Below are 21,806 nucleotides of genomic sequence, written 5' to 3' on the forward strand. Positions count from 1 at the left end.
AAGTCCGGAGAACAGGGTCCAGACAATGTCTGTTCCAAAGAGTGTTGTCACGTGAAGTATGTCTAGACTTGAGTGTATTTGTTTTGTATTTACTGGCAGTGCAACTGTAGTTTATGCCAACAATTATAAGCAATATGTTGATAATTACAATATTATATCAAGGGACAGTTGAGTATAATTAATTAATATAGCAATTGCCGTGTCTCAGTAAACATAATTAAATGCACATTTTTATGTATGCGGTAGAAAAAATTTGACGCAAAAACAAAATGGACAAAGCGTTACTTTGCCCATTTGAGACAGTTTTCTCCTTCTTCCAACGCTGAAATGAATTTAATCTAAGACTGAAACAAATATTGTCAAATGAGTTCTAGAGCAAATTTTTCTCTCATATTTGATTTTTTTTTTTTTTTTTTTTTTTTTAATAAACCACTCCCTAAAGACGATGCTCTGCTATCTTGTTATGAGTTCCAAAGCAGGTGATAAACGTGAACCTACTGTTTTTTTGAAAGCTGTTTAACAACTCCATGGAAATGCAGCAAATTACTTGAATGATTACATGAATGTGTCGAATAATGTGCAAATATGGGATGTCATTGGGACACAATTTGTGATTGAGAGTTGTGATTGTGGCAGCACAGTGAATGAAAGCTCGGTTACTACACCTTCTGGAGCTTTAGCTGCTAAATGTACTAAATGTACCGTTATGTACTCCAGCTACATGTCTGGCATATAACCTACGCAGGGTTAAATACCAGAGTCATCTAGCAAATGACAAACAGTATGACAACAAGCAGACTTGATGAGAGCTGTAAGAGTGAATAAAAACAGCTCAGTAAAATCAAAACAAACTACAAGTGGCTAAAATGTGCTATAATATGTGCTATAAAGATAAATATAGTGTGGGTTTATCCATTGAATCAACCTCTTTTACAATAAAAAAAAAATGTAAATATATAAAGTCAGCTACAACCTTTGAATCAAAATGGCCTTAGTTATTGTGCATTATGTTTGTTTGTTGTCTTTGTTTCCCCTTTGGTTAATTTAAGTTCTTTGCAAAACAGATTTTCAGAATTTGAGAACAACACATCTTTTTACCCACACAAAACACTGCTCATATTAATACCAGAATACGGCAAAGCACAATACTGCGTGCAAACACACAACTGACGAAAAAGAAAGAAGGGAGAAAAAACAAGAAACAAAACACTGTAACCAAAGTGGACTAAAGGAAAATCTGAACAATATGCTTAACACAAAGGCGTTATTCTTGGAAAAAAAACATGATGGAGGGTCTTAACTGAGAGAAGGAAATAAACAAGAAGACAGAAACGTAATTCTCAAGTTGGTGTTCAAAGAAACCGCATGGCAACCAAACAAGAACGGCAACATCATTGTCCTAAAGCCCTGGACTACCAACTATGATATCAACCTAGCACATGCTCATTTTTAAAATTGATGTTTGCAGCCATCATGAAAACATCAGCCATGACGATGTTTCACTACAACTGTGAATACAAGTCCTATAAACTCTGAAATACTTCCAAAGAAAAGGAAAATAAGTGTCAAAGAAATGAAATTACAAATTAAAGAAAACTCTTCTTTTCCCCCAAAATGAGGCACAAATTGACTGCGTAATGTGTTGTAAAAAATATAACAGTAGACAAAGAGGGAGGTGTGCTGCGGCGGAGTACAGTTGCATGCTGCTGAGGGAGGGGAGAAGCAAAACTCACCATGGAGTTTTAATGGCAAAACATCCTGCCCCAAAGAGGTAGGGTCTTCACGAGAGGGTGGGGTGGAGGGACGTGGGGGGTGGGATGGGGATACAGAGATAGACGGAAAAACCATTATTAAACTCGCACACTTGAGGCAAACACACTTTTCACATGACATACTTTCTTGACGTGTCTGTTTAAGTGCACAAACACATACGAGGCAGGAAGCGGGATGTCTGTGCGCTACGACAGACTCGAAAACCTGCGGGGACGGATTCATGACTCATCTCTGTCAAGTGTGATTCCATATATTTGGCAGATGCAGTCGCATGTCCGCAGACTTAGTCGTTTCTTTTCTTCTTCTTCTTCTAAAAGGCACTGTGCAGAAGCATGATGGAGGTTTGAATCCAACCGTGTGAATGCAACACAGACAAGATTGTTGAGATTGAGAAAGAGTACGAGGAGTTTATCCAATTTGGAAAACAACTGGGGACACCAATAAAACTAACAGCACTCGGGCATTGTTGAGACAGGGAGTTGTGTGTTTACATGTGTCTTTTTTTTTCTAGTCCAAGTGCATATTTATGGCTTTGCATTGTCCTGTGTATCTGTGTGTCTGTTGGGGGAGACATGCATTTGCTGTGATTATGTTAACAAGTACACTGAACAAGCACAGCACAGTGTTGCGTGTTCCTAGTGTTTACAAGACATTAGGAGTGGGAGTGTGTTCCTGTGTTTATTCTGCGTGTCCAGAGATAGTGACAGAGCTCCGTAAACAGTTTACAGTAAATAAGTCTTTTCCCTACAGCAATAAAGGTCCGATGAGACTGAACTCTGTCCCCCGCCAGCCAACCTCCCCCGGTCATGAAAAACAGCATCCCCAGCCAAACAAAGCACTCTGCAGCACTTCTTTATTTTATCGCTTTCGCAGCATCCGCCCAGGCCCTCCCAATGATAGCACACAGTCTCCAATTAGTCTTGGTACATCGATGTGTGGAAAAATGTTCCTCTGGGAGACGGGGAGCAACAATTTGCCATGGAATGTCTTATTCCTGGAGTGCAAGTTGACAAATGAACACACTGGTTGGTGTAATGGAGGCCCCTGGTAAACTGCCACTTATCAAAGAGCTGCAGTGGGGGGCGGACAGTCTCTATGAAACCTGCTGGGCCCCCACTCTGGGCCTCCAGCTGGGTAAATGGATGGGCACCAGCGGGAGAGTGATGGACAAATGGGGTGAGATCTCCACGGTAGGAGCAAAGGCTAAGTGGGCTTTAGGGTTTTCTACATGCCACTTTGAATGTCTCCCTCCTAGTTTCTTAGAACTTACAACTATGTGATGTTATGGTTTGTTAATAAGAGAGTATGAGCTATGAAGAGTTAAAACTGACTCAGTAATAATTTAATAATAGAAGAATTTCAATAAAAACATGACAAGAACTCTCATACAGGAACATAACACATAATTATTGATTATAGACCATAGTTGTTACCATTAGAAATATTTAAATGATTAATACAAGCTAAATTTTAGGTTCAGTTACAGAATTTACAGTTAATAAACACTGTTTAACCTCATTCTTCACCTACAGGAGCCATTCATATATTAAATATATATATATATATATATATATATATATTGTTTTTGAATGCACATATCTCACACTTTGCTTGACATCAAATTCAAGGACTTTTCAAGGACTTCCCAGGACCAATTTCTCAAATTCAAGGACTGTATGCGCTGACACAACTTAAGATGGAAGGGGAACTTGTAAGAGCCACTTCGCCCCATGGCGTCCACTTTTATTGATTTGCAGCACACTCTGCATCTGGCTAAGTGATTGTCCTTGGGATCTTGGGCAAGTCAGCCTTTGTAATTTTCTTTGGTGAGCCAGAGACTTTGGAATTTGCATTTCCCAGGCATCACGTCATTTGACTCTCTCTCTCTCTCTCTCTTGCTGAACGTTCCTCAGTAATCAGACAGTGTACAGTGCATAGGCCTAGTCTACGTTCATCAAACAACGCAGGGCTCATGAAACAGTAGGTGGTGTCTTGACAAACAAGGGCACATCGGTGGTGCCATGAGAAGAAACAAGAAAACTGGTATCAACATACCTACAAACCACGTTGCACCCCCATCCCCCTGATAATTATCATCCATATCTGTTATACATATGATGCACTGACTGAAGAATGCACATCATGTATACATTTATTATGTCAGGTCCACACTGGACGCATGTGCAGTGCGTGACAGCTGTGGCACTGATCTGCTGCGTCTCATGCAGCTCTGCTTTTCACACTGAAGACATTTGTTACGTGTCAACCTTTTTGTTCTCTCCCGTCTGTTTCTACTTTCATCTTTTTAAAAAGGCAAGATGGTCTCTATCAGCGGCACAGGCCCCCAACAGCCAGAAATAGAACCAATGTAAATGTATGTATGTATGAAAAGTCAGGAGGATACCATAGAGTGTAGAGCAGTGTTTCCCAAACTCAATCTATGATGATCCAGTGTCCAATACATCATGACAAGAGCAAATTTCTGCATAAAATGTCTGTAATATCAGTATTTTGCATAAGTTAACTGTATACATGTCATTTAAAACATATACAGATAAAAAATGTAAAGTTATTATGAAATAATGTATTTGGCGATCCTAAAAATTAATAAATAATATCTCTCAATCACCATCTGTGGGTCCCAACACCGTCTCTGTGTAAACTGACAATTTTTCCCCAAAAAAGTAATTGGAGTTGCATTATTCACCAACAGTGTTCTCTGTAATTACAGTAAACTGGTTCAACTTGGGTGTGGTTCAACATCTTGTAATATGGTGTTTAATTTAAAAAGGCAAACATGAGGTTTTTACATTTCATTTCTATATTATTTTTTTGGAATTATACAATAACAAGAAGTGTTTCTTGGTTGAAGTGGTCAATTATTTTTTCTCGTGGAGAATTTGCTGCAAACCACGAAGGGCACGTTGTTATATTTAAGTGCATTCCACTTAAGCTTTAGTGTCAGAAATAAAAATGTCAAAGTCCAACGCTGCTTAGAATAAAACAATAATGAGGTCATGTTGAGAAAAGTGTCCACCATGTTGAGCTGGCAGTAAACAGCTTTGACCACAGTGTATAGACACAGGCAGCCCAGCCATGTGACTCACCGCGCGATCCAGCCGGTGTGGCAGGAAAGTGTCCCACAGGTCAGCAGCGTGTTGGGAAACACAAGTTAACATGGGTCACTGGAGTAAAAGGGGTGTGTGAGTGGGCGTGCTACTGAGAGGAGGAAGAAAGAGGGGAAGAGAGAGGGTAAAAGGGTGGGCGTAATCGACCTGCAGGGGTGACGACCCCACTCCCGGGGAATAATCATTCACGCATTTATCTCTTACCCCGATGGCTTAATAGCAGCTCCGCCTGGGCTATTAAAAAAGGCAGGGAAGTGAGGTGATTTGTGAAAATGGTTTAGTGATGCTGGGTATTGCATTCTTAAAGCTCCTTTCTAGCTTTGGTCCCAGTGATGCACTGCGAGACAATGGCTCTTGCTTTGTGCCGGCTCTTAAAAATGAATTACAGTAATCTGAAGGCACATCTGTGGCAGGTCACAGGGTCTCATTCATTCCATCACTGTTGTCTCTCTCTCATTACCTCGTCTGCACTATCTCTGCATTTGCTTAAAAAATAAAAAAAAATGTCATCAGCGGGATTTGGTCAGGGGTGGTGTTTTGTTTTGTGCGCGACAATCTCTCTGGATCTTCATGTGTTTGTGTTTGAATCAGACTGGGATGTGTAGAAGGGATGAGTGTGCTTGCAAATCCCAAATTTGACACTGGCGGAGGCATTTTGACAAGTTAAATAAATCCTCTGTCACTGTGGACTTTCCTGGACGCTGATGGATGTTTCTCTCGCAATCTTTTTCACAGATTAAAATGTGACTGTGACTTTTCACCATAGGAGAATATTTTGGATTTTGTGACTAATGTATTTTTCTTCTGTGGGATTTAACTCATCTGGGTCCAAATTTGGCTGACAGGAAACAAGAGGCCGGGTCAGCGCCGACACTCCTCTCCATGTTCAGCACCCCCAGGAGACTTTGAGGACTAGCAGAAGTTTGGCTCGGGCTCCTCCACTCCCTGACCTGGCCTTTTCTTGTTGGGGGGGGGGGGTTATCAGCGGATGCTGAGCCACATCCGTCTCTACCTCCCTGCTCCGACAAGGGAGAAACACCAAAGTCTAAATTAAGAGGGGAGGGGGCTTTGCATGAACTTACTGAGGTTTTCTTTGATGTTAATACTTCGAGGCCACTGAAGACGAACAGCAGCACAATTTTGCACAGTGGTGGTCTGAGGCTGCATCAAAGGTCTGTGGAAGTATCACTGGAACTGGCCTGGTCACATGCAGTGGGGTTGAAGGCTTCATCAACATGTGCATACATGTGTGATGTTGTTTTGTGTGTGTGTGTGCGTGTGTGTGTGTCATGGCACAGTGCACGCGATGAAAGCCTGGTAGGGCATGTAGATAAAGCAGCTGGTGTGTTCCTCTGCTGCCATGCCAACAGGGATCTGCTCATACAGGTGTGAATCTAAATACAGCTGCTGGATGCCCCCGTCTCTCTCTCCCATAACACAGAGAGAGAGAGAGATGACAGCACACAGACAGATGTCTGTCCTGTACAACTATAGCGTGAAAGCACACAGTATCACCCCACCCCCACTGTAGGGGCCAAACCTGCTGCCTTGTCCAGTTTGAGTGAGTGCGTGAGTGCGTGAGTGCGTGTGTGTGTGTGTGTGTGTGTGTGTGGAGCCGCACTCATGCAGGAGCAGGCCGCACAGCAGCATGTCCTGTTGCATTAATACTGACACCTCCTCTGGACTGGATGGATGGTGGACAGATGAAGGAATCCTGAAGCAGCAAATATTTCTCCTGTTGTAAATCCTGGTATTGTCGGAGACGACACAATAATGTAAAGACTCATATACGTCGTCTTTAAAGCGACAATATTGTCTATTGTCAATATGCCTGTTAAAAAAAAAACTTGCTAACACTAAACAAAGCATCAATAATTCAATTCACATAGGCACAGCAGGTGCAACAAGTCCTCCAACTGTATACTTTGTTTGTCCCACCCACAGGAGTGTCTCCAGAGATCACACACCTGTGGCACTGGTGCCCGACCTTCATCGTCATATTAAAATAATCAACATGCATCCGTGGTTAGTTTGAAGACATGACAATAGTTTGGCTCAAAGTAGGTGATCTATCTATCTGTCTGTCTATCAATTTATGTACGTATATATGTATATATGTATATATATATACATATATATATATATATATATATATATACATATATAAATAAATGAATGTTTTTGTGGTCTTCTGTATTTGAGTCCTGTGTTTTAATGAGACTATCCATCCCCTCCGATCATCCTGATGCTGTTTTGTTACACTAAATGTAACATCACCTCACGTCTCCTTTTAATCCAAGATCACTAGTCCTGATAAACATGTTCCAATTTCCAATTTATTTTAGCAGCAAACTATCACATTTTCATGTCAATCAGTTTTCAGCTGAAAGACCCTTGTCTTATTTCTCCAGCAATTAGACTTCTTACTAGAATAGTGTTTATTAAGAACTATAGTGTAAAGCTATTAGTGTAAACTATTGTAGTATTACTGTTATTATTATTATTATTTTTGTGTTGGTTTTTTTAATGAAATTGAACTAAATTGCAACATAAAGAGGTATATCTACCTTAAACTGTTTAAGGCATTTGCTAGGCAGGGTACACTGTTTCATTCATGTCCATTTTAGGCACAGAATGTAGCACAGTGAAACAACTAAAAAACAAATGACAGAAAATATAGCAATGGAAATGATTATTGCTTGAGATGAAATCAGATGAATTACAACAAGAAAAGGTTGCCAAACTACTTAATCGTGCTGCTTTGTAAATTACTCACATCCTGCACCAAAGTCCATAGAAAAAAATAACATATTTACATCACAGCACACTGATGTGATTGATCCACTGCTTCCTCCATAGTTCAAATGTGCTATTTTGTGACTTAAGTGGCTTTTGAAATTCTTTATTTAAATTTACGTAAGCAATAGAACATTACCAAATGAGGCGCAAGTAAACCAGCAACTCTAGTGATTCTGTAAGCTAAAGATGCTCATTTTTTTTCTTTGGAATTTGGTGCGTGAGAGTGTGGTGATTATAAATTCTAGGCGTAAAAAGCAGTGAAATAACATCAGCATTGATTTAATTAAGTGAGCTTTTATTTAATAGTGTGCCTATCAACCCAAATCCTAAAAAAATTAGATGCATCATGAGCCATTTCTGCCATGGGTATCATAAAGAATACTGGAGGAACTAATGTGAAACTAAAAGCTGAGATTACCATTGCTAAGGAAGTATAAAGTAAAAAAATAAAATCTTTTAAAATGTCCAATGGAAAATGATTTGACTTTAAAGCATTAAAATAGATTAAATCCGACATATACAGAGAGCCGTCTACGTTGTCCGACTTTAAATATTCCAACTGCAAAACCTGACTCAAACCACGAGAACCAGAACATCATCATAAATATACCAAAGAAGAATACCACAGTAGTCCACAAGCAATAACAAACTTTACAAGCCAAATGAACTGTGCATGTCATCTTAATGATTTGGAAAATGACCCTGATGTTTACGTTGACCACAGGCTCACGTCTCTATTTTCACTCTCAAAGCTCACTTATCAGATATCACAGAGAAATAAATCCCTTGCCATCTGCTCAAATCATTATATTATTTCCTATTCAAACAGGGCATGAAAATGACATTTAAATGGAAAATATTAAAATGTGCCCATATTTGCGGAGCCACCTGTACTGTATGTAAATGCAGTTAACAAAGCTCTGTAAATGCCAATGGTCTTAAAACTACATGATTTCAATGCATGGCGAAGAACCAAATAAAAAAAAAAAGAAAAAGAAAGGCTGAGGTTCGAGGTCTTGTGTTGAACAGTGAAATTCTTTGAAGAGTCAAGGCTCACATATATATGGATGTAGTGAATTTAATATGACTAAATATGACTTGTAATTTATCGGCAGAGTTTTATTCAGAGTTCTTGCAATGACTGATGTCTTTGGAGCCATGTTTCCAAGCAGCCTGAGAATGAGTTTGCAAGTGTGTTGTTTCATCACCCTATGCTAAAAAAATTTTTTTAAAAAAAGGTGGTCCGAGACAAAAGAAGCCCACGAGCCTCAGCTGGATATGTGAGAGGAAAAAGCTTTGAGCTACTGCTGACATGAAAAAACACTGATTTTATGATGTGATTAATGGCAAGAGATGGAGAATAACAGTATAACATTCAATATTTAATGTGATATCTTAAATTTTACGTGACTGCGGTGAAAATATCAAGCTGCTATTAATCCTCGCCCACCCACATACACCTGGAGACATGAGATGTAGATGGTTCCTTTTGGATCGTCTGTGTTGCTGTACCTGTATTACTCTGACAAATGGGGGTTGAAAATAAACACATTGACTCGAAAGATGAAGTTATTGTGCTAATTAAGTTTTCTTTTCTTTTTTGGGGTCTTTACTTTTGATCTTTTCGTTGTAATATATGCAATACATATATATATATATATATATATATATATATATACATATATATATACATATATATATATATATATAGGAAATCCTGTATTAAGTGGTGGAATGTTTTACCACAAAGCGGTAAAAATGAAATATGACTCAAATATATGCATTTATTTCATTAAAGGTTTGTATTTATCGTATGTATTAATTGCATCATAAATATTTTCACACTAAGGTGAAGAGTTTTGGATTTTTCCAAATGTTTTTAGACACATTCATGGAGAAATTTGAAGAAAACCACCTGTAAACTGACAGAACCTTTCACTTGTCACATGTTATGTTTCTTCCTTTTTCCTTTTCTCATTAATAATTGAAACTTAATACAACATAGTGATTACATGACATTTGAATTTCAGAAGGTTGAAAGCTGAAATACATCTATACAGGTGTATATGACTACCAGTAATTCCCTGCTGCATGTTTCTCCTGAACATGCTGTCATGTGTGTCAAAAGTTTGACAAAGATTTTAATGTCTCTCCTGAGGATAATAATTGTGAATATAGGTGTTACTTACCCAGTGCGTTTAGTGATGGTGCCCAGGGTCATAGGCTGTTTGATCTGAGCCAGAGGCAGCACCACAGTCAGGCTGGGTAGAGGGGTCAGACGTGGGTTCCCCATGTTGTTATTGGTGAAGTTGTTGTACGAGTCTTGGTTGCTCAACTTGGCTGAAACAAACAAAATCACAGGATTATGGTAAAGATAAATAAATAAATAAATAAATAAGTAGTTCTGGAAATTCCCAGGACAACACCTTCATACATCCAGACAAATATCAATCAAGGCAGTTCCCATGGTATAAACAGCAGAAAAACACAGAGAACGTCCTTGTGGATACTGGAACAAACCTCTTTTTGTTTGTTTGTGTTTTTCTTCTTAAACATGGCTCACCTTTATTTAAAAAAGGAATTAAATATTGCTTTAATTAACATTTCTATGAAATTGCACAGCAGGGATTTTAGCGGACTAACAAAATACCTTATTTAAGGCAAAAAAACAAGCCACTTTCACTGCAAGAGAAAAAAAAACCTTGTTTGAATATTTTGTGTTTTTTTTTTTGTTTTTTTTTCTCTCCAAACCCCTCACAATCATACACAGACACACAAAAACACACACAGCACACACAGGGTTCAAGGCCTCCTGTGGAATGACTGGGAATAACCAGCTCAAGATGCTACATTACGAAGGCTCGAGCTCTGCTTCAAGTACCACAAAGTCTGTTAATCAAGGCCAATCAACAGGCCCTACACACACACACGCGCACACACACACACGCACACACGCACGCGCACACACACACACGTCTACTCTCACATATCACATGCAGCTCCAGTTAAACATAATCAGGCCATGTCAAAGGGCATCTTAAAGGACCTTCACAACCTACATACTACATCTGATGGGAGGCATGGAGGCAATTCTTTATAGATTAAACATACATGTACATATACATTATACATATATATGCATATATATGGATATATACATATATACACACATGCATATACACATATGTACATACATATACACATATATATATATACACATACATATATATACACATATACACATATATACACACATATAAACATTTATGTATATATACACATATACATATATATATATATATATATATATATATATATATATACATATATATATATATATGTATAAAATCTATTGTCTGGACATTTTCTGTTCTCATTTTTTGTTAATAAATTTGTTTTTATCTATTGTTATGTTTTCTCTTGTCCCCCTCTGGACCATCTAATCAAATTTCACCACATAATACTATATGATGTACTTGATGATCCAGAATCAAGGTATGAAAATTAAAGGTGTTAATTTTTTGCTCTTGTTGTTTAGTAATGACAATTTGAGTCCTAATCTATAATGTTGTTAACTTTCATATTTATAATTTTGGTCTTTGTCTATGGTTGGCTGATTTCCTTCTTTCTTTTTTTTCATAAAATAAAATGAGTTTGATTCAAATTTTTTTTACTTGTATTTTCTAACCGTTTATACCATTTACAACCATTACCTGATCCACTGGGGGAAAATGTAACAATTGCTATTATTGTTGTTAGTGTTATTAAATGGGGAAAGAAAACAGTCAGATATGAACAGCCACAAAGAAACATTGGATTATAGGGGGGGATTAGAAATGTGGATTATAAAACAAATATGTTTGTAATCCGGTGACAATGGCAACAATTGAATCCCACTGATTCAACAGGCAGCCCAAGGAAAATTCCAAGTTCAAGTGCTTTCAAAAGAAATAAAGAGCAACCCTGTGCATGCACCACAATACCCTCCCTGAATGTTCCCCTTGTTCCATTTGTTGCCTTAATAGATGAGTGACAGCCGTGTAACATAAAGGAATGAAAAGAGGGGAGGGGGGACGTGGAGACAAAGAAAACAAGGCGGACATCAAAGGTTACAATAAAGGTAGAGGAGGAGAGTGCCTTGTCATTATTCGGAAGGAGCGATCAAGAGGAGGCTGAATGCGAGCGGAAAGGGACTGCTGAGTGTTTAGGTCCAGTCTTTTAGATCATTAACGTGCAGCTCTGAGTTTCATTAGTCCTGCCAAACCTTCACTTTGTGGTTCTCTAAAGGCCTGTCTTTTAGACCTCCGCTGGCCAACAATGCTACGTGACCTTCGCAAGGGGAGAGAGAGGAGGCCATTACACAAACCTGTCCTTCATTTCCTCCTGCTCCTCTCTAGGTCAGACTAACAGACGTTTGTGCTCGGGCAAGCTTCTGAAAGCCTTTTTCAAAAGTGCTACACCCCAAGAGCTGGGGCAGCCACCTTTTGTGTTGAGGGAACAGGGAGCAGACTGAGAAGGGGGGATGAAGGGGGGGCGGTATGTGCAGGAATAAACCTAAGAAGGCATAATGGTGCTTCAGCTTACATACGAGTGGAGGGTGAGTGATTGTTTTGGGTTGTAGATGAATGGAGCATCTTCATCCTAGATATTTTACTCGTGGGTTGTTATTGCCATTATTATTTGCCATCAAATATTTTTGCTCCCCACCCCCAGGGCATGTAGAACAGGTGTAGCCACACTGAGACAGAGGGTAATGATGAATGTCGGTCATACCGCGCTGTCACTCAAGAGCAAAGGGTCAAACTCTGTCAAAGTCGCCGACAGTGAAGACAAGTTGGTGCAGGAACATGTCGGAGATCACGTAGCAGCAAAAGATGATATGTGAAAAGACAGTCTGGACGCTCAGAAACAGACACAACATTTGGTTAGACGTGCATTTGACGGAGGGCTGCAGACAGAATGGGAAGATGTATGTATGAGTGGGAGTTAATGCTTTGACACGGGTCATGCAATGTTTTTTCCCTCTCTCTCTCTGTCTCTCTTTCGGGCTGTGGCCAGTGTCCAGTGATTCAATAATAACATTCACTACATCATTTCCTTCAGGCTTTAACATACAGTGTATTGATACAATGTTAATGTCTCATCCAAACACACAGAGAATCTCTCTGTTTAACAAAGGTTTGTAGTTTTCTGACCATAAATCATTTAATTTAAAAATACAATAAACTCTTATCTTCAACCTTCAAGGTTCAACTATGTGAACATTTTAATCATGACATCTTTGGCATATTTTATATCTCAAAAATAAATCTGTAGATAAAAAGGTTCAGTGTAAAAAATGGGTCTGTTGATCAATATTTGTTTTTGATTCACTAACTACAGTCTACATTATTACATAAATTATTTTAATGTTCATTCAGTTAGTAATATAGGTAAAATCAAGAAATTGGTTACAGAATTTGTTGTCCTATTTAAAGGTGACAAAGAGGAACTGAAGATATATTAAGAGTGCATGAATGGCCTCCTGGGGCCTGATGTACAAACCCAAAGCAATTTCCTGCACATTACACAATTTAAATAAAAAAAAAGAAGATAATCCTTTTTTAGATATGTTCATAGGTTGATGTACGAGTTTTTTTTTTTTTTCAGTTTTGACTTGATGGCATTTTGCTGTCTGACACCTTGCTAGATATATTTAGAAGTGATAATTATTTAAAAAGTTATTTACTCTGCATACTGTAAAAACATGATCTAAAATGTGTGTATAATTATTATCTAATCAATGATGACCATGCTTGGTGATACAATGAGAGTCAAACAGCATTTCTTTGCTGTTATTTTAGAGTCAGAGTTGGGGCAGACACATGCAAATGACTGATGAAGGCCAGGGTGTGTCTTGATCCACATTATGGTTAACAGTGGTGGTAGTGGATATCAGGCCTCTTCATGTGTGTCAACAGTTTGACAAAGATTTGAATGTTAAAATGTTTTCAAATCAGTTTCGAAGTAAATTGTCTGTATATTTGGTTTTGAATATCCGTGATTGCATTCAAATTGAAACAAAAATCACCAGCACCAGCTGTTATCAGTGTTCGGGCGGGAACTCATTGTAATCTGATGAAATTTAAATTTAAAGGGTATAGACAAAGTCAGTACAAGAAAAAAAAAAAGCAGACGCGAAGCACAGAAAGAAGAAAAAAGGCCAACCAAAGCCACTACAGAGTGAAAGAGCGAGAAAGAGAGTGAGGCGGACAGATGAGAAGCGTCTGGTAGACAGATAGCTCTACAGTCGGAGGCTATGATTTGATTAATGACCAGGGCGTGATGTGCCCAAGCACCGATACATGACATCCCCGTGGAAAGAAGATCCATCAATGCAAATCCAGCTCTGTCGCTGTCGTCCAGAGAAAAACTCTGACCCTGCCAAAAAGTCACACCGTCACCTGACCCCCATCTCTCTTTCTAACTTAATCCGACCATCCATCCAGCTCTCCCCCATTTCATCCGTCTGTCAATCCAAACATCGCTCTCTGCCTCAACAGCATTTGCATTGTATTCTCACATTAAGCCGCTCTCGCTCTCCATCCTTCGCACTCTTCCTCTCTCCTCAGCCGCCCCGAGTCACGCTATCTCATGTTTCTCGCCCCTCTTTTTAATACCTCATTTGCATCCAATACAAGCAGGCTGCTTCCAGTGAGGAGCCGGCAGAGGAGAGAACACGCTCTGAGGACTGAGTCCACACAGACGCTGAAGTATCCCCTCTGGCACAACAACTCAAATAAGACAAGCAAGATCTGGAAGGGAGCAGGTCAGGTGATATTGGAAGTGATGATCTGGGTTTTAGAAATAAAAAAAAAAAAACCTTGGATATAAAGGTTGATAATGAAATTGTGAGACAAGCAGGAAAAGCTTTAGACGGCCTCCTTATCAGCTGTCTTTGCGGTATATGAAGCACTTGCTGTTACTTGTTATTTGTATAAAGAGTGCTAAATAAATAACGATTCATTGTATGATATTTAATACGTTTTTTGAATGAGATTTGTAATTAAATCGTGTTTTTTTTCTTTTATATATATAATTCTGAGGGCAAGAAGAGCAAATACATGCATTCATAGACCTGCCATCCCAAAGTGCCAAGCTGGGCACAATAGAATTTTACACAATTACACATGAGCATTTAAACTATTAACAAAGAATTTACAATAACACAGGAATCAGTTGTCCTGCTGCAGCCAGAGCTTTGACCTGGTCCATATGGATATTAACAGTGTTTTTCCTGGAGCAGGACCGCGGGGCAGGTTACTGCAGAGCTGTTGTCCTCCGGCGTGTGTGTTGTTGCCTTACAGGACTACTAATGGTGATTTTTAATCTTGGTGTGGGGGGTGAGCCCAGGCTCTGCTGCCACGTGGGACACTAGAATTTCAAGTGCTATCTGAAGACAGGGCCTGGTTATTGACAGTGTTGCGTGTGACAGGAATACAATAAATATAATATTACTATGTATATTATACATAGTAATATGTATAATTTTGCGCACTATTGCAAATTGTAGGAACCAGTTAGCTGTGGTTCTACACTTTAAAGGCTTGTTAAACTGAGAAATATTACCCAAATCTGTAAAATTTCACATATTACATATTTATATTATAATATAGAATATTTATATGGCTGCAGCCGAATGGAAACTACCAGCGTGATCTTGAATAGACAGACACTAAATACATGTCAGCGAAACACTCTGAATGAGTCCAGCGTAACATCTCTAAGAGGCTCTTCACGTGTCACACCAGTCTTTAATAGTGTTTTCATTTGCTGCACAAAAGAGTGGAAAGAAAACACGACAGGCATCACACCAACTGTGTCTTTAACTTCCAAATTCTTCCCCCCGCAGACAGTATAATGACACATCACAACAGATCAAAGCTAAAAAGAGAGTTTTTCCTACAGTACACATATAAGATAACAAAATGATTTTAATATTTAAGTAATTATACAAATACATTTTGAATTCCAGCCAAAAAAAACACCTAAATCTTACACACTGGAATTATTGTGTTGTTTGTATCTATGCACCTGTGCATGCACTTGTTTACGCACTAAAAAAAAAACTTTAATTTTCTTAGCATATGAAAGAGCGTTCGTATATTTTATGGTTGTATACAAAGCAGTATAAAGGGCCTTGCAAATGTGTGCAGTAAAAACCGCAAAGCAAATACAAGCCAGGTAATCAATAATCTGAAGAACACATGTAATGTAACTGTAAAAATAAGATTTAAAGTCCAATATCAATGCCCTCTGAGAGAGAAGTCTTGCCTTTGATGTTGTTACTTTTCCACTCCCTACTGTTCAACAGCACTGCAGCTCCATCTGCACTGATTGCCAAGAAGCCTTCACTTTGACATATGGAGTGAAAAAAAACACGTTTTTTTTTTTTCTTCCTTCATGTATTTCCTTACTTATGCTTTATTTTACCATGTGTGCTTGATTTGAGAATAAGTTATCAACAGTTATTTGTGTCAGTTTTCCTGAAACTCAGGTGCTGACTCCCAAATGTAGAATAGGTTTTTAATATAAGTAAACTAGCATCAGTCTCTTTCTACTTTGTGCCATTCATCCGTTGATGGTCCAAGTTTCCCAGACATGTTAAAGGAGGGAGGGATTCAAGTAGGAGAGAAGAAAAAGAATGAAGGGCAGGTAGGGAGGGAGGGAGGGAGGGAGGGAGGCCTAAAGTCTTTCTTTGCAGGAGAAGAAAGCTGCTCTGCCATCCCAGATCCCCAAAGTATCATTATTAAAACACTCACTTCCACAGGATGAGGAAAGACAGGGTGAAAGAAAAAAAAATAGAGGGGGGGAAAGGGGAGAAATGGACAGAAGGATGGCTAGAAAGGGTTGAACACAAAGAGGGAAGAGGAAAAAAAAAGAAGGAGTGGGGATCCCCCACTGGCTGAGTGAAAACAAATTAAAAGAGTCCTTATAAAACACAGATGCTGCAAAGAAAATAAACTTCACAAGATTTACTGTCACAAAGGAATCGGAGAACTGGTGGAAAAGCCATCAGGTCTTTTTCCCCCTCTCCTCTTCCTTCCCTTTTTTTTTCCTTCTCACTCAGGTAACGTTGTGGCAGAGGAATCTATCTCTTCAGTTCCACCCCACCACCGACCCTCTCCCAAAGCACTCTCTTCTCTTTGTACACCCGTGTTGCTCTTCTGCTATTTTCAGTGAAAATTAAGAGTGGAGGTCAGGACGGCCTGTGTGAAAATGGCTTCCTGCCCGGTCCCCCGCTCCCAAATCGAGCTTTTTATTAAACAGCCCTATTTGGGAAGAGTTTCTAAATGATTTATTGCTGTTTCTCACGTCAAAAAAAAACTTGAAAACAGCAAAACTTAATTCCCATGACCTGTTTTTTTTTGTTGTTTTTTAATTGTGTGATTAAACTTAAGGGTTATAATATATAAATAAAAATGATATTTTTATTGTATAATGTGCAGTGTTTGTTCAGACACTGCAGCAGTCTGTGTTGTAACATGTCTACCATGCAAAATACACACATGCACGTTTTCTGTCCAACAAACAACCAAATACGGTGAGGGGGGGAAAACACACATCTTCACTCTCACACACACACACACACACACACACACACACACCCACACACACCCACAACCCTGAAATCAGATCTACAAGTTTACAGCATGTCAGTATTTATAAGGCTTCATCAGACAGAGCTGAGTCGCCAGCGAGATGAGCTGGGAGGGGGGTCAGACAGCTCCACTGGATCAGATGACACCCACACTACGGCCATATGTGTGTGTGTGTGTGTGTGTGTGTAGCTATCATCTGATTTGGGTCAAGGAGCTAGTACCTCACAGTAAAGAGGGATGGGTTATGGCCAATGATTGGATGTTAGGGAAAGAGGGAGGGGGTGGGTGGAAGGTAGTGGAGGGAGGGAGAGAGAGAGAGAGAGTATGTGTACAATGTCTGTGTGTGTGTGTGTATGTTGCATACAAACACACAGTTGAACACAAACCAATTGAGAGAGAGCAGGAGCAGGAGAGAGATGGTAGCAAGACGCCTCACACAGTTTCTGTGTTGTTCTCTACCGTTTCTTATAATCGAATGCGACAGTGTGGGAACTTTTAAAATGGACTATTTAAAAATCAGAATATAAAAATATAAAATGTGTTAGATACTGACGAAAAGTGACACAGGCCAAATAAAGTAAGAATATGAGCTTGGGTTTTTTTCCCACACCTCTTTTCTAATAAAAAAATGGATGATGAGAGAAAAACAATGTCTTAGATTGAGTTATTATTTTGAACGAAAAATAAATACATTTATCAAGTTGTCTAAAATATCCGGTTACAAAAATATTTGTTTTGCATCACATTTTTTAATAGATGATATTATTATGTAATAAAAAATATTTTAAGATTTTCATTTCCATCATGTGTCTAATTAATAATGGCTTTAAATTTAAATTGTATGACCAAATGCATACAGTAACGCTTCTTTCTGTTATGAGACAAATCAAAGCAACATAAGTAGATAATAAATAAAGGTGTCAGGCTCACCACTGCATGAATCAGAGTGGTATGAACATTAATTTGGATTATTTTATATAGAAACCAGATGTCAAAGAATAACACAAAAAAAAATGCAATTAGTTACTACAATTACAACAAGTCGCTACATGTTATCATAATCTTCACACGGTAATATAGCCAGGAAACATTTACAATTATTATTAGGTTGACATTTTAAGCAGACACAGACGGTGATAAAACGATAAGTTATTACACTTGTAAACACCAGGAAATTGAGTGTATATTTTAACTGAAAAAAACATTTTGAGCCACACTTAAATTTAAAAATCACTTTTTTCTTTTTTAGAGTGTCAATTAGAGTATAATATAATATATAATAGTATAATATAATATATAATAGTATAATATAATACAATATAATATATTATAATATTATATATTATAATATAATATGATATGAGAGTGTGTTTGAAGCTAAAGGTGAAAATGAAGCCTTCCGAGCCTAGAGGAGGCTGCATCTGCCGTCAGGCTGCTGTATCTGACTGGTACTGCTTTTAATACGCTATGGTACGAAGCAGAGGAAACAATGAGAGAGAGACAGAGAGAGAGAGACAGACAGGCAGGGAGAGACCGAGACAAAGAGAGAAAGAGAGAGAGAGTGGACATATATCATTAAGTTAATGTGACGTTCAACATTTCCTTCAGCATCATAATATTATAATAACAACAAATGGTGTAAATCCACAGCCGTCATGTGTAACACAACCACGTTTGCACAACTAAGGACTCCAATCATAACCAGTTAACCCTAACCTTAAGCTAAGCAAAATTCAAATAGCCCTACACTTAACCAGTTCCTCAGAAAACGAGGTTCTGCCTCATTAGGACCAGTGTTTATGCCAGGAGAGCTCCTAAAGAGGTAACAAATACAAGTATATACACACACGCACACACACACACACACAGTCTTAATTAGATTCCTCCATTTTAAAATGACCCTGATCTAATGCTGATTGAGTAACAGCACAGTTACATGCCGCTGAGACAGACGCACCATCTGAGAAACTGGTAACGACGACGAGGACGCTTTGATCCGAATTTAGCCGGCGGAGTTTTGACAGCATCCCCGTCTAAATAAATCACACGTCAAAAACACTTAGACGTGATCTGAGTAAACAGGAAATGGACAGGGTTTCTCTGGGAAGGTCGCAGAGTGAGCTTACTGCTGCTGTGTCACGCTCAAGTGTTTTGAGCTTTAATTCTTTGGTTACCTGCCCTTCCTAGAAATATCAAACATTTATCCACAACTTAATTCATGGAATATAAATGTATATTTATAATCACATTTGGTTGAGATTATCTCAATGTGAGATCATGTGTTTCTCAGACACACTTGAGCAACAGGGAGGGAATTAAATACAACAGAAAATGAATGGCATATCTACATATTTAAGTGCTATTTTACAATTGTTTTGGTGAAACAGATCAGTAAGAGTAAAGTAGAAAATATAAACTGTGGCAATACCTGTATTCCATTTAATCTATATTATATATTTTAACGCATAACTTGCCAGCGAGTGTTCAACGAGGTGGACATTTCTTCAGAAACACAGAAACAAAAACCTAAATGTAAGTAAAACCGGAGGAAAACAAAAATGTACAAGGGCAGAGCCACACGTGGCAGAGCACAAAGGCGGGATGTAAAGCCCATTGATTGTGTGACAATAGAAGGCTTTGGCTTTTCAGAGTGTACACTTTTCACATGGCAGGCAATAAGCTTGGAAGCCACAAGTGTGTCTGTGTGTAATGGCAAGCCAGCTTTAGTTCTTTATCTCTACCTTACAATTTAGCAAATCAAATAATGATGAGTGCAGTGGCGAGCACCCGGTGTTAAGAGGGTTTAGTGGTTGTGCAGATTGAGTTATTAGGGTCCTGTATAAAAAGGACAGAGGCCTGTGTCGGAGAGCCAGTGCCAGCCAAGATACATATTCCTTGCACTGTATATTTTTGGTTGCTTTAAAAGCCCTAAAAGTAGAGGGGAAGGCTAATTCTCAGGGTAAACAGCTTGTTCGATTGCAGTGTGGTTTTTGCGCTGAGCTCTCCGTTTACTGACACAAGCCGCGCTGGGCTCTGGCTCCTCCGCCGACCGCAGGGAGAAGCCTACCGAAGGAAATAAAAACAAGCCGCCAACACAGGCTTACCTTTGATGGCAAGCAACTGTTAAAGCACATGTACAGTGTAATGAACATACTCCAATCCTCCCGACTATACGGCAGGTAAATAAAAAAGCACTGTGTAAAAACATCTGCTTCTTTCAAAAGTGATTTGCCATTTGTAGGTTAAATGACTGAGATACATAAATTAGTATTCGAATGTGTCTCTGGATAAAATATAATTATTAGAACAATCACTATTCAAGGTTATAAAAAATAATTGTCTTTTGAAAAATGCTAATAAAACAAATGTTTTTTTTATGCTTTTCACTTTCTTCGCTATCTTCTAAATGAATACCAAAAAAGGAAAGAACGCCAGAGAGAGAGAGAGAGAGAAAGATTATGACTAAGGGGTCTCGACATCCAAAAGAAGTTTTCAAACTGCCTCTTTAAAAACAGAGAGAGAGAGAGAGAAAAAAAAGAGAAATATTCAGTGCGAGGGCTGCAAGTTGTTTTAGGTGGAGGAAGTGACCATTCATAAAAAAGTTGGAGAAATTACCCCGCTCTTTCTCTGTTGTTAGATTTGTATCAGGGCAAAACCCTCACACAGCTCAAGCCTTACAAGTGCTCCCCCCCTCGCTCTCTCTCTCTCTCTGTGCTCAGCTCCTCCCTCTTCAATACCGCTGACAATCCTGACCACACAGCACCACATGGAGGACAAGTCCGGTACTAAGACACACAGAGGGGAAAACAACCATCATGTTTTTAATGCACAATAACCATAAACTATATACTCTCTTTTTTTCTAATTCCTAGTTAAATTATATCCCATCAATTCTTTGACATTTCATGTTTATCTGAAGCTTCTCACCGAGACACACGAGCACTGATATACTGTATGTCTGAAGAACGCTGCGCTTTTGTGTGCGTGTGTATGGACACGTGTTAAGACAAAGGACAAGGTCAAAAAGATAATGTTGGTCCCTGGGTAAGCCAGACCATCATGCGTGGTCATCATAATCTGCCACGTAGCTTTTATTTTAAAGAGAACTAAAGCTGTGTGAACATGAGCTGAGTTATGTACAACATTAATACCCACTGAGAATGAATGCATTAAAGCTCAGAGTGTTTTGTCGACCCCGCAGCCATTGTAGTATTGAATTTACTGGATTAGTCCAAATGACAATTATTTCCATCATTGATTCTTGTGTCATATGTTTTCTTGATGAATCAATTAGTGGTTTGGTCCACAATTACAACGTCCTCATGTCTTGTTTTGTCCAAAAAATCCTAAGTATTTCATTTAGGGTCACAGAAGAGCAAAGAATACAGAACCTAACCACATTTACAAAACTGAAATCACAGAACTTGGAAAACGAATGACCCTTTGATATGAAGTTCTGGATAGG

General features: G+C 38.7%; 1 protein-coding gene across 3 annotated transcripts in view; it reads right to left on the reverse strand.

Annotated features, from left to right (window-relative positions):
* bcas3 (BCAS3 microtubule associated cell migration factor) overlaps positions 1 to 21,806 on the reverse strand; it is a 317,149-nt gene that overhangs the window by 221,692 nt on the left and 73,651 nt on the right. For 2 of the 3 annotated variants that reach the window (XM_058633220.1, XM_058633222.1), the window contains exons 16-17: positions 9,890 to 10,040; positions 1,734 to 1,778 (exon numbers count right to left, since the gene is read on the reverse strand). In XM_058633220.1, the coding sequence (XP_058489203.1) occupies positions 1,734 to 1,778; positions 9,890 to 10,040 (196 nt within the window). The remainder of the gene's footprint in view (positions 1 to 1,733; positions 1,779 to 9,889; positions 10,041 to 21,806) is intronic. The other variant, XM_058633221.1, reaches the window with a different exon arrangement.

This window comes from Solea solea, chromosome 7 (genome assembly GCF_958295425.1).
Source record: "Solea solea chromosome 7, fSolSol10.1, whole genome shotgun sequence".
NCBI lineage: Eukaryota > Metazoa > Chordata > Actinopteri > Pleuronectiformes > Soleidae > Solea > Solea solea.